Below are 14,136 nucleotides of genomic sequence, written 5' to 3' on the forward strand. Positions count from 1 at the left end.
CCCAAATACTTAAATATATATAGTATGAATAGTTTGATAATGAGAATCGTATCATATATAAATGTTATGGTATATTTGATTTATTTCCAGTTCGCAGGGTTAGTTGGGTTTTCTTCTTAACAACACATTACAGAAATACTCTGCACTTATTTTGAACAATATCTACACTCATTTGCATAATTCCAGATAAGAGGATTACATAAGCTTTTCTAGTAGAATTCCAGCTATAATTTTAGCATTTAGGATTACCGGGATCTAGCTTACTAGTTTTTACAGCCATAATGATGTTATATTTATACCACTGTGCCAATTCTAAGAACGTAAATGTTTGTATTATTGATACATGATTTATATAAAAAATAATAATAATTGAGAGAATAATAATAATAATAATAAATTGTCCACTTAAGAAAATTTTATATAATTTGCTTTCGACATTTAATTTTCTTGATATTTAGTTAAATCAGGTGTTGATTTAGAACGGCTTTCTGTTGTATGGCATCCGAACTAAAACATTAGAGTCTGCTGTGTTGTTTTATTTTGTGCTTTGTTTAGTTCTTGTTATTCCTTCCCTCCCTCATAGCTCCAGGGTCCCAGGTTCAAGTCTGAACCCGGGTTAATGTTTGCTTGGGTTTCCTCCCATCTCCCAAAATACAAAAACAGGGCCATAGTTGGATTGGTAATGATGCATTGCAATGCAGGTGTGAATGAATGTATTTTGTAAACAAAAAAATTATTTGCCTCGATGTTTCGTTTAGTCAGTTTAACTACAAATGGAGCATTGTGTTTTCCCACGGACCATTATTACTGACGCACCACACGCTAAAGTCTGAAGCGCTCTGGACAGGTAAACGCAGAAGACTACAGAATAAAAAAATAGAGGAACTGGCAGAAAAAAAACGAGGAACGAAGAGAAGATTCCAAAATTTCATTTATATATGATTTTTTAAATTTATATATTTGTATTTGCATTTCAATGTCATATGGCATTTAAATGCACTCAATGGGTTTAGTTTTCACAGATTTTCTAGTGTGCAATTTTAGCAATAAAAATGTTAAAAAGGAAACAAATTACTTGTTTATTTTAAGAGACCAGTCCTATTTTCTCTTATTATTGCTCTTTAATAAAAAAGAAAGTACTTCTTATACGAATACTCAATTAATCGATGGATAAAACGGTAATATTCGATTGCTGCAGCACTAAAGTGCTTGTGTCGAATTTCAACCACCTTCTGCATGGTCTATTTAGAATCCCTCGTGAACCCTGACCAGGACAAAGCACTACAGATGATTATTGTCTCCTCTACCTCATTGCTGTCTTGTGCTCTAACGTTACACACATTATCCATCCACACACACTCACACATTCACAACATATAATACAGCACATATAACCAGCTCCAGATACTCCCACAGGGTATGAACACATCAGCCGACGCCGTACTTCACCTACCGATCCACACCGATTAACACACTCCTTAAGAACATCAGATTGAAAGATTCTCATAACAGAGGCAGTGAACGCTGCATTCCACAAATCCGCAAACACCATGTATTTGGTCTGTTGTTACTCTAATAAAAAAATAAACACATGTATCAGGGTGGGGGTGGGATTTAAAATGACACGCTGTCCATAATTTGGCATTTTTAGTTGGTCTTTTCCCTGTGTACCCCGGTTTGTACAGAAATTTACAAAAAAAGAAGAGAAGGAATTATAATATACAGATAACAAATTAACATATTCATAAATAGAGTATAAAAATAAATGAGACGTGTCATTAAACATTTTGGAGGCGACATCTGACATCTGGCAAGTGTTTTTCTCGATCAAACATGGCTTTACAAGTGTAATGGTGTGTGTCTGTCTTGTGTGTGTGTGTGTGTCTACATTGTTATAAAGAGTTTGCTTATAGACACTCTATATATATTTGTATATGTATATACTAATATTCTTCCTATTCTCAGTTCACAAAACACAGCTAAAGCTGATATGTGAAAAGTAAGTTGGAAATGTGTTTTCAAGTCCTTTGTATGAGTGGATGATGAAGAATGGCAAGAAAAAAAGGCATCTTTTACCTCGATTTATCAGACATGCAAAGACTCGACTGCTCTACCTCCGTGTTGGGTTTATTATGAAACACAGTAGATTACAGTAATGTACAAAAAAAATCACACGCTCCTCTTCCTCTTCCTGAAGAAAGTAGAGGCGTGGGGATCGTGGTTTTGATGTCCTACACAAAGAGATACAGGAACATGGGGACCTTACAATGGAAAACTTGATTGGCATGGGCAATATATATGAAAAAGCAAAACATATAATGAATCATTTACGTCAAGTTCAACGTCTTATAATCGTTTCGGTTATTTAGTATTGAGTCATGTGACTTATATTGTAGCCGGTATTGGATGTCACCCTGAGAGCTTAAATTTTTCATTAATATGTTGCAAAAGAAATTCAGCTGTAAAAAAAAAACCCAATAATTTCCTGTAACATTCTATCTATCTATCTATCTATCTATCTATCTATCTATCTATCTATCTATCTATCTATCTATCTATCTATCTATCTATCTATCTATCTATCTATCTATCCATCCATCCATCCATCCATCCATCCATCCATCCATCCATCCATCCATCCATCCACCCACCTTCCCTCTTGAACCAAATAAAATAGGACAAAAAAATGTACAGCTCCCTGTTCTACAGACAGTCTGTCTGGCTGTCTGTCTGGCTGTCTGTCTGTCTGTTATTTTACAATCTGTAAATTGTTGTGTATGTGAGGAATAAACTCAGGAATAAAATCAGGGAAAGTTAATAGATTTTATATTTTATAGATAGTTATCTATATCTATAGAAAATTAGTTCCTGGTCACATTTGCTTGATAGTTGTGGTTCCGTCACAAGCCCCCGTCCCATTTGTCTCTCAAACAAAGAATCAATGTCAGTATATCAGTTTACAGGGAAACCACCCTCCAGTAAAATATGTGATTTTCTTCTAAACCAAAACTCCAGATTTCCATGATTGCTCAAATGAAGTCTCCTAAAAATGTCACTGCATCAATAGTTATACATTTTGCTTTGTTAAATGAAAAAAAACAATTAAAAGTTATAGTTGAATTAAAAATAAGTGAGAGTGTTTGTGTATTGTGTACAGTGACAGTGTATTTATTGTAATTAGCACATGAACATGAACCTATTGTCTGTTGTACAACTGGGACTACTTTATTATCCAAACATCACTGATATTAAATGTCATTCTCAATATATGGAATATATTCTGCTTAGAAATTGTAAATGTTATAAAATGTTTTGAATAAATAACCAATATTTTTTATTTAATCACTACACTGATCATTGGGTCACTGAAGTTTTCATTGTCACTGGTTTCACAAACATTACCCTCAATCCCAAAACACATACACAAAAGATGAACTTACCCAGCATCCACTTGTTTAGAACAAATTCTTGCTTTTCTGTAAATAAAATGAAAAAAAAAGAAAAAATTATATATACATAAAACTGTGCTTAAAAATGAATAATCCTTCATACTGCTAATAAGACAATCAGTGACTTATATACACACACTATATACACAAAGGTTTGTGGACACCTGACCATAAGATTTGTATGCACTTTTTGAACATCCAATTCCACATTTATAATAATTTTAAGGAATAATAACCTTCAACCTTCTGGGAAGATGTTCCACTAGTTTTTGGAGTGTTTGTGGAGATTCAGGCTCATTCAGTTAGTAATGAGTAATTAGTTAGGTGTTAGTAAAGTCAGCCAGGTACTGATGTAGGTGTGCCTCCAAACATTTTGGAGAAGAACCACATATGGCTGGAAATGGCTGGTGTCACAATCACTATCTGTCTCTCTCTCTTTTTTGTTATTTTACATTTTTGTATTTATTTTATATTCTAATAAGGTACATGCTGGCAATTCACTTACATGTAATAAATTCCTGTAAGTTTAAATTTTCCATATAGACTAGAAAATTATACTGTAAAAAAAATAGATAAATCCAACAAGCCAAGCAAAAAAGCCAGACACAACTGTTTCTCCCTCTGTATTTTGTCGTATACTTCGATCCTATCAAGGAGTTTAGACACACCTGCTAATAAAAGGATTGTTTTTTTACTAATTTGGAATAATAGTGAACACATTTAAATGATGTAATATTTAATGTATAATTCTTAAAAGTATCCACAACAACACTTCACACTATCAATATAGCATCGACCAACTTATTTAAAAGCTTGAGCCAAGAAGTAATTTTATTTATTTATTTGTATTATTATTATTAAAGAATTGGTTTTTAATCACTTGTTAAACTACTAAAACTGATTTTGATTCAGAAATCAGTGTGTACATGGGCAATAATATCTATTCAATCAAATTCCACATATAATCCTTTTTAATTAAAACTATAAAATATAAAATATATGTTAAAATATATATTTAATGAATTTATATATACTTAAACATATAGAATCAAGCTATTGTCTAAATCTTTGCTATTTTTTTCCACAATTTGTTTTGTAAGCTGGTGACGGTGCTGCTCCTGTTGTACCACATGGCAAAGTAATATTCTGAGTAAATCTTCCTTATTCTACATCTACTCCATATTCTATTATCTTATACTGTATATGTAAATATGCTGTGACTAACAGAAAAATAGCATTTAACGTACACATTTCTGACAATATGGAGAAGACCGTAATGTCTAAACTTTTAAATGGAAATATATTTTTAGGGATGAGATGTACTCTGTTGGAACTATATTTTTTACACTGCCCCTGACATTGTGACTCGTATCGACAGAACCAAGCTGGGATTGACTATCGGTACATGACACACTTACCAAAATTACAAGTAAATCTCTGAATCTCTGCAGTTCCTAGTGTAAATGCTTTAGAAGACCAGAGAACAGAAAAAACACACACAAAAAAAACAGAAAAACAGAGCAAATCCCCCACCAACAAAAAGAAACAATGCAGAACATTGCAGGACAGATCCAAGAGAGAGACAAACACACAAACAAGGCCGAAAATGATCAAAAAGCTTTCACAGAAAGAGTAAAAAGCAAAATGCTGTAAAAAAAAAAGAAAAAACATAAAACCTCTGCGTTTGGGTGATGCTGAAGACATGAGCTTAGCCCACATCAAACAGATGATAAAACAGTCTGTTGAACACATCTTTGGGGCTGACCTGAATATAAAAGGCACATAAACCTGCAGGGCTGCTGAGAAAATGTTCCTGCATGATAATGGCATTAATGTCTAAAGCAAGTTCCTGGTTAGAAAGCTCCTCATGCCCCAGGACAGTCAGAGATAAGCAGGGTGTCATACGGGTCAATTTAGAAAAATATTAGAAGGAAAAAATTTAAATTTCAAGTAGCAACAAATATGGTATATAAGGGCACAATTTGATAGTAGGGAGCAACTATGGAGCTAAAGAGGCAGTAGCGGGGCAGCAGAGAGGCAACCTAGGCTAGCAGAAGGGGCAAAATAAAGCAATGGATTGTCGAAGGTTATATAGATATGATTGAGATGGGTGGTTAAATGGCCGTCTCCAGTCTTTTAAGGAACTTTACCTTCTTCTTTGCCTGTAATAGCTCCTGGTAGGCACTGGATCGAATGAAGCGGCTGTATGAGTCGCTTTTCATCAGCTTGTAGATGTGCTCCTGAAGACGAGGAAGAAGAACGAGAAAGAATTTATGACAAATTCACAGCTGATCCTTAGAACTGCACACTGCATATTGCTTTAAAGTCATGAAAATTATTAGAGTACAAAAATGTAATTATATTTTAATCACACAAAGACAGGGGGATTACAGAGTGTATAAAGGTAGTCTGGGGCAATGGAAAAAAATTAGGCAACAGGATGTGGTATAGAGTGGCTGGGAACAGTAGAGGATAAACTGAGCAAAGAGGGTGCATATGAGGACACAGGAAGTGAGTGGAAAGCACAGTTACAGCTATACAAGGCAGTGTGGTGAAGTAAGTGGCAAAAAAGCAATATGTGTCAATAGCGAAAGTAATAGGACAATTTTGACCAGTAATGGGCAACCTAGCATAGTAGGGGGCCAAGTGGGAGGCAAATTTCAGCAGTAGGGATTTCAGTGAAATCAGCAGACAACAGTAAATGCTAAATCCATGCAGTAGAGAACAATGGGTTCCGGTACAAAGTAGTAGACGGTGTAACGTAACACACCCGATCACACTGCATCCATATATGTAACACATTCCATCACACTGCACCAGTATATTTAACACATCTCCTCACTTTGCACCAGTATATGTAACACACACCCTCACACTGCTCCAGTATACGTAACACATCCCCTCACACTGCACCAGTATATGTAACACATCCCATTACACTGAACCAATATATGCAACACATCCCCTCACACTGCACCAGTATATGTAACACATCCCATTACACTGAACCAATATATGCAACACATCCCCTCACACTGCACCTGTATATGTAACACACCGCCTCACATTGTACCAGCATATGTAACACACCCGATCACACTGCATCCATATATGTAACACATTCCATCACACTGCACCAGTATATGTAATACATCTGCTCATTTTGCACCAGTATGTGTAACACATTCCCTCACACTGCACCAGTATATGTAACATCCCATCACACTGCACTAATTTATGTTACATCCTATCACACTGCACTAATACATGTAACACATCCCCTCACACTGCACCAGTATATTTAACATCCTATCACACTGAACCATTACAAGTAACACATCCCATCACACTGCACCAGTATATTTAACATCCTATCACACTGAACCATTACATGTAATGCGTCCCATTACACCGCACTAGTACATGTAACACATCTCATTACAAGTACATATAACACATCACTGTGACCTGAGCGTCTTCAAACGTGTAGCGTCCGGGGTCTTTGACATTCTGCATGGTCTTATCGTAGCTTTTGGAGTCAAGGTTGATGGCATTTGGGGCTCCAGGTGCCAGAAACTCATCCCATATCTCCTGCACACGATTGGGCACCTCACGGATCGGCCGTTTTTTAAGCTCCTGCACAGCCAGCCAGAAGCTGTAACATAAAAAAAAAATACACACATGTATATATATATATATAATCTTTCTTCTTTTGTATCGTTCCGTGGTACACTTGACCACATATGTGTAGCAGCAAAAAACTGTTTTCAGCTCCGTGGTTAACGTCACACTATGCAAGAAAGTCCTATAGCCATCTCTGTCCTCTTCTGTTTTGTGCAGGAGAGGACAGAGACGGCTATACTTTTCAGAATGTTGGCGTCCTTCAACATCTGCAAAAAGCTGCTGCAGATGTTCTATCAGACTGTTGTGTCAAATGTCCTCTTTATGTGGTGGTGTGTTGGAGAGGCAACATCAAGAAGAAGGACGCCTCACGTCTGGACAAGCCAGTGAGGAAGGTGGGTGCTATTTGGCTTAAAGTAGTCCAACATTATAAAATCTATCCAAAATAGTTCTGTTCTTCTTTAACAGTAAAGTTTCCTTCAATGTCAGGTTCTGTCAAGCCTAAGGTCATTGTACAACTCTCCTCCTCTGCAGACTGCTTTATTCTCCTGTGTCATGTGATAGAGTGTAATTGCAGCTTTGTTTTTTTATATTGCAATATTATCGCAAATGCAATTAATCATTTAGCCCTACACTAAAGTATAGCAGGACAGATTTACTGTCCTCTGAAAATAACTCAACATACAGTTATTATTGTATAAATAACTGGCAACAAAAGTGAGCACACCCTAAGTGAACATGTCAACACTGTGTCCAAAGTGTCAATATTTTGTGTGAGCACCATCGTTATCTATCACTTCCTTAATCCTCCTAGGCATGGAATTCACCAGAGCTACACAGATTGTTGCTGGGATCCTCATCCACTCCTCCATAATGACAGTACAGAGCTGCTGGGTTTTAGACACATGGTGTTTCTCCACCTTCAGCTTAAGGATGCCCCACAGGTTCCTCAATAGGGTTTAGGTCTGAAGACATACTTGGCCACTAAAACAACATCACTTTTAGCTTCTCACCAGGGTGTCGCCACACATACTGGACACCATCTGAGCCATCAGACCAAAATACATGGTTCTAGTAATTCATGCTCTTGGACAGATTTTCTTAAGCAAATGGTTTGCAGGCTTTCTTGTTAGCAGCTTCAGAAGAGGCTTCCTTCTAGGACGATGGCCATGCAGACCAAATTGTTGCAGTGTCAAGCATATGGTCTGAGCACTGACAAGGGAACTTCCGTTTCTGCAATCTCTGAAGCAATGTTGCAACACTTATGCGTCAGTTTTTTTTAAGCAGCTTCTGCACCTGATGCACAGCACAAGGACTCAGACTCTTTAATCAACCCTTGTGAGGTCTGTTCTGAGTGGAACCTGTCTTGGAAAACCTCTGTATGACCCTAGCCACAGCACAGTAATTTTGTTTCAGGGTGTTACCGGTCTTCTTTTAGTCAAGCCATCTTTGTGGAGAGCAACAATTCAAATTCTCAGTCCTCAGTTAGGTCCTTCTTTACAACATCAGAAGGATTAGACCATTTCTATCCACACAGGCTACACAGGTGCTTGTTAGGTCTATTGTCATTTCGAGACTGGACTACAGCAACTTTCTGCTGGCAGGACTACTGCTGAATATATTGAGCTCCGGTGCATCCTGTTTCCACTGATCATCCTAGAGATGGTTCTACAACTTGATTGGAGTCCAAATTCAGTTTATTGGACATGATTTGGAAAGGCACACACCTGTTAGTGTCAGAGCACAAACCAAGCCAAGGAATTGTCTGTAGACCTCTGAGACAGGATTGTACCAAGACACAGATCTGGGGAAGGGTACAGACAATGTGCCTGCAGCGTTGATGGTCCAATGAGCACAATGGCCTCCATCATTTGTAAATGGAAACAGTTTAAAACCACCAGGACTTTTCGTACAGTGGAGCCGACCGGCCAAAAAGAACAGACAGGGGAGAAAGGCCTTAGTCAGGGAGATGACCAAGAACCGTTAGGGTCACTCTGAAAGAGCTTCATTGTTTCTCTGTGGAGAACCTTTCAGAAAAACAACCATTACTGCAGCAGTCCACCAATCAGTCAGGCATGTATGGTAGAGTGGCCAGACAAAATTCTTTAGTTTGCCAAAAAGCACTTGAAGGACTCTCAGATAGTAAGAAACAAAAATTTAACTCTTTGGCCTGAATGCCAAGCGTCATCTGGAGGAAACAGGCGCCACTCATTACCTGGCCAATACCATCCCTACGGTGAAGCATGGTGGTAGCATCATCATGCTGTTGGGATTTTTTTTCAGTGGCAGGAACTGGGAGACTAGTCAGTCAAAGATGAATGCAGCAATGTACAAAGACCTCCTTGATGAAAACCTGCTCCAGAGCGCACTGGACCTCAGACTGGGGCGACGGTTCACGTTCTAACAGGACAACAACCCTCAGCACACAACCAAGATAACAAAGGAGTGGACACTCTGTGAATGTCCTTGAGTCCTTGACACTCCCCATCCAACCTGATGGAGCTTAAGAGGTTCTGCAAAGAAGAATGAGAGAAACTGCCCAAAAATAGGTATGTAGAGCTTGTAGCATCAAACTCAAATAGATTTAAAAAAGACTGTAATTGGTGCCAAAGGTAATTCACCAAAAGTGTTGAGCAAAGGCTGTAAAGTCTTTTGATTTGTCAGATTTTAGGCTAATATGAAAAGGCAAATTAACAAAATATAGATAGTAATAGTTGTTTTAATGTCTTTATAACAAGAACTTGCATGAGGAATTATCCAGCCTTAATCACAAAAATCAATAAAAGTGGTAGGGGAAGTGCAAAACATTAAAGTACATGCAACATGAGATGGCTCATTTGAAATTACCACTAATGAGTAATAATCTGGATAAAATTCTCTGTCTCACAGGTATTATAGAGAAATGAACATCAGCTCCAATCAGATCTGATGTGATCAATCATGTGTGAGTATGAATTCCTCTCACCACAGGTTCTCAGAGCTAAATTCAGATTCCAGGAACTTCAGGAACTGTTCTCTCCCTACAGGGTCCTTCAGAACCTCGTCAAACCTGAAACCCCACCGCCGCACTCTCTGCTGACCAGGTTCCTTACTGAGAGAGAGAGAGAGAGAGAGAGAGAGAGAGAGAGAGAGAAATAGAAACAGAAAAACAAAAAGACAGAGAGAGAGTAAAACAACAAGGCTAATTCCATAGATATAATCAGTGCAATAAAGCCTGCATGAGATGTGTTGAACACTTTTTTCCCAAATGTTATGCCTGAGGGCTAAATGATGTTACTAATGTACTAATGAGTGCACATGACTTTTGCTTATTAATGAACTGATTAGGAATCAATTAGCTAATGAATCAACCTCGCTGTTCAGATATTATCAATGTTTTTTAAATAAGTGTGCTGACCATAATCTAAAGGACAATTAAAAAAATAATAAAAGGGTTTGGATTTCTATTCCCTCACGTCAAATGTATCACAGTCTACAAAAGTGTACCAAAAGTATTTGGACACATGACTTTTTCAACAATATTTGGTTCTTTCCCAAAATGTTACTGTTACCAGTTAAGCTCTCCAACTTAACAGCACACAATTGTATAATTGTAAATTTTACAGTGTCTTTGGACGCTGTAGAATTTAACCTGTTCCATCATGACAATACCCCTGTGCACAAAGTCAGCTCCATGATGATATAGTTTATGTGGGATGGAGTGGAAGATCGCCTGCTTGGGATGAATGTAAACACTGACTGCACCCCAGGCTTCCTCACCTCCCCTACATTAAATAATATTCTTGTGGCGGATTGAGCACAAATTTTAAGAGCTAGTGGAACATCTTCCCAGAAGAGTGGAATTTATTATAACAACAAATGGGGTTTAAATGAGGAAGGAGATTTGCATGTACCAAAAAAACACAAATCTAATAGTCAGGTATCCAAATACTATTTTCCAATCTAGTGCACCATGACAAGTGTTTATAGAACAGCAATGCTCGTGAATAATTAGAAAAATATGCATAGGCTGTTTATTCACTGTCCATTTGTCTCATTTGCTGTTTTGATTCATGTAGAAAGCTCTGTTCATCCTCTCTTTTCAGTGTTGCACTGACACTGAGGAACGTTTGGTTTGTAGTTGTTTAGAACAGAAATAAATCTTGCTGCCATATCAGTCATGCATTTGAAATCAGTGTGGTGTAGACTGAACTGAATGATTTGATAAATAGTTTTACACGTAACAGAGTGGTAGCTGGGGTGTGGTCAAACATCAGCAGAGCAATAAGACAAGCAATCATGAAGGTTTAACGTTAAGCTGGCACTTTTATCGATTAACTGAAACTGAATTTCTATGCTCTGTGTTTTGGAATGAGAGTCTAGGAGGCAAATGATGCTTATTTTAGCTGAATGATTATATGAAGAAATTCAGTGAGGTCATAGTCCAAGGTCTGCTGAAACGCATGAAAGAACTGAATAAAAAGCAACACCACAGTCTAACGTCTGCCTGCCACGTTCTCATTCCTGCTCTACACACCAGGGTGTCGCATTATCTGTCACATTTCCCACACACAAACACACATAATTCTGGCTGTGCACAAATTAAGACTTCTTTGGACCATTTTTTGCCTAAATTATTGTATATCAGTATTGATTTTTACTCACACAATGAAATTGATTGATGCTTAAATGAGCAAAAGGGATTATTATAAAATCATTATTATTTAAATCCAGATTAACACCAGTCATACACCTTGATCTAATCTGACATATTCTAATGTCTAAATTAGCACTGTGATTGGGGTACATTCCAATAAGGCATATACTGTATGTGTATATTAGGGCTGCAACGAATGTTCAAGGTAAGGTTGTTGTTTTTAGCGCATATTTTTGCATTTTTACACAAATGCATATTTTTTTCCTTTTTTTTCTCTCAAACCTGTTAGCTTGCTCTGTTTCTCTTTTTATAGAATTTGATTAACTGTTACTTTATTACACATGCATTTTTTCATAGATTATATATTTTAATTTAGGCATATTATCATTGAATTGTTATACAAAATTAAGTTAATTATATATTCTAAATGCTTATATCTTCACAAATGTACAAAATATATGTATTTCTTAAACAAAAATTGTCAAAACAATGTTGTATTATAGTTTATCAAAACATTTTAAGCATGGTTGTCATCTGCAATTATCAATAAAAACAATACAAATGTCGATTTACACAAATTGCTTAACTATGCATTAGGGGTGGCACGGTTCACAAAACCCACAGTATCACGGTTTTAGGGTCACGGTTTTCGGTTCTGTACGGTTCTTGTTGTTATTTTTTCTTTTAATCTTCAACACTCCAGAAACTTCCTTCAGCATTTGATATATAGCTTATTAGCCTAATTATACACAATTTAGGATACAGTATTAACATTTTTGTAATGTAATCATGCACTAACTGAATTTGACTTGACTTTAAGCACATTATTGGGACCATCTCTGAGTTAAAGCTAGGTGAGATTTTGATACAGCAAGAGAGAAGACATTGATGATGACATGCTTTTCGTTTATTTGGCAAAAAAAAAGTGTCGGCGAGAGGGAATATTAAACCGCGGCTCGAGTACATTCATCAGCTGACGAAATCCTTCACACTCATTCACGCTGCACGGTTGCATATCTTTTGCTATAAACATCCCCAATGCTTTAGTTATGGCTATTGCCCTGTCCGACTTCTCACTGAGAGGCTGCTTAAATGCTGCGGACAGTAGAAGTTGTTTCCTAACCGGCTCTCTCCTGTTTGTGCTTATCGACACACTGGCATGATTTTTGGTTTTCTCAAATAAACTGTTATATTAGAAGTGTTGCCATTAGCATATTGAATGCATTTTGCACAATGCTTGCACACAGTCGCAGTTCTATCTACTGATTTATTTCCGTGTCATCGTAAGTAACATGAAATCCAAAATGTTCCCACACAACGGATTTGAACGACGCGGGCGCATCCGCCAACTCCAGGCAGCCTTCATTATCTCCTCCACTTGCCATTTTTGTAGCACTCTTCACTCAACGTTTACTGTCTATATGTACTGTATGTTCACGCGAAACCGTCTAAGGCGAAACTGAGCACGGGGCTACATTGCGCATGCGTCGAACCGTGCGACGCAGACAAGAGAACCGAACGGTTCGGGTGTTTTTCCATGTACCGTATGCATACTGAGTATGAGTATGCATACTCAAATGCTGCAGCATGAGTAAATTTGTTCATGAAGAAATCCCCCATGTACTCCTTAAAAGCAGCTACTTTAAGCTGTCCAAAATCAAGATAGTCAATGTGTGGCTTTTGCATTTTTTTAAGTACACTTTTACACATAAATACCCTGAATTATGGTTTTACATAATAAAATTAAGCAAAACATCTAAATTATTTTAGCTTATTTTATCCAATTAATCATCGAGTTTTTTATAAACACACACATATATATATATATATATAATTTGATGATTAATCAGATAAATAAAAAGCTAAAATTATTTTTCATTAGGTGTTAACATACATACAAATATATATCAGTGGTGGGTGGTCAGGGCCAGCAAGGCCTTCTCTGCTGGCCTAAACACTATCAGAAGCACTGACCTACATTTATGACCTAAATTCTAAAATTTGTTCCAGGAAATTTTATTTATTTATTAACAACAGTTTTTCTCTTCATTTTAGATTTTTTGTCAAATCAGATTCCAGCCTCTATGTGCTGCCATGTCAATCTAATCTCCACAGGGCCTTCAGAATCAGTAGTGCTGGCCAATGTACCTTAGACTATATTAGCAATGGGTCTGTTTCTTTAACCAATCAGATTTAAAATTCTTCTCACAGGGTCAGCTAACTGTCACAGAATAACTTCAGCATTTTTCTGTCCTCTGATTGATTGGACAGAGGGAAACCAGTTACAGCCAAGTTCGACTGGCAAAACACATCTGTAGCACGCTGCACACATCAATACATCTGAGTTAGACTTTTTTATGCGCACAGAGGAAGAGAAATTGATTTGGTCTCGGACATATTAAAAAAATAAATTTTTAAGATAGACTTTTT

The 14,136-nt window shown here is 37.1% G+C and overlaps 1 protein-coding gene across 7 annotated transcripts in view; it reads right to left on the minus strand.

The window, feature by feature from the left end:
- Window positions 1-2,106: 2,106 nt before the first annotated feature.
- Window positions 2,107-14,136, minus strand: part of rgs7b (regulator of G protein signaling 7b) — a 151,157-nt gene continuing 139,127 nt past the window's right edge. For 6 of the 7 annotated variants that reach the window (XM_046854590.1, XM_046854584.1, XM_046854589.1 and 3 more), the window contains 5 exons: window positions 10,036-10,161; window positions 6,918-7,104; window positions 5,600-5,689; window positions 3,441-3,476; window positions 2,107-2,231 (listed from right to left, as the gene is read on the minus strand). In XM_046854590.1, the coding sequence (XP_046710546.1) occupies window positions 3,456-3,476; window positions 5,600-5,689; window positions 6,918-7,104; window positions 10,036-10,161 (424 nt within the window). In that variant the 3' untranslated portion in view covers window positions 2,107-2,231; window positions 3,441-3,455. Of the gene's footprint in view, window positions 2,262-3,440; window positions 3,477-5,599; window positions 5,690-6,917; window positions 7,105-10,035; window positions 10,162-14,136 lie in introns of all 7 variants that reach the window. The other variant, XM_046854588.1, reaches the window with a different exon arrangement.

Source organism: Silurus meridionalis, chromosome 7, assembly GCF_014805685.1.
Source record: "Silurus meridionalis isolate SWU-2019-XX chromosome 7, ASM1480568v1, whole genome shotgun sequence".
Lineage (NCBI taxonomy): Eukaryota > Metazoa > Chordata > Actinopteri > Siluriformes > Siluridae > Silurus > Silurus meridionalis.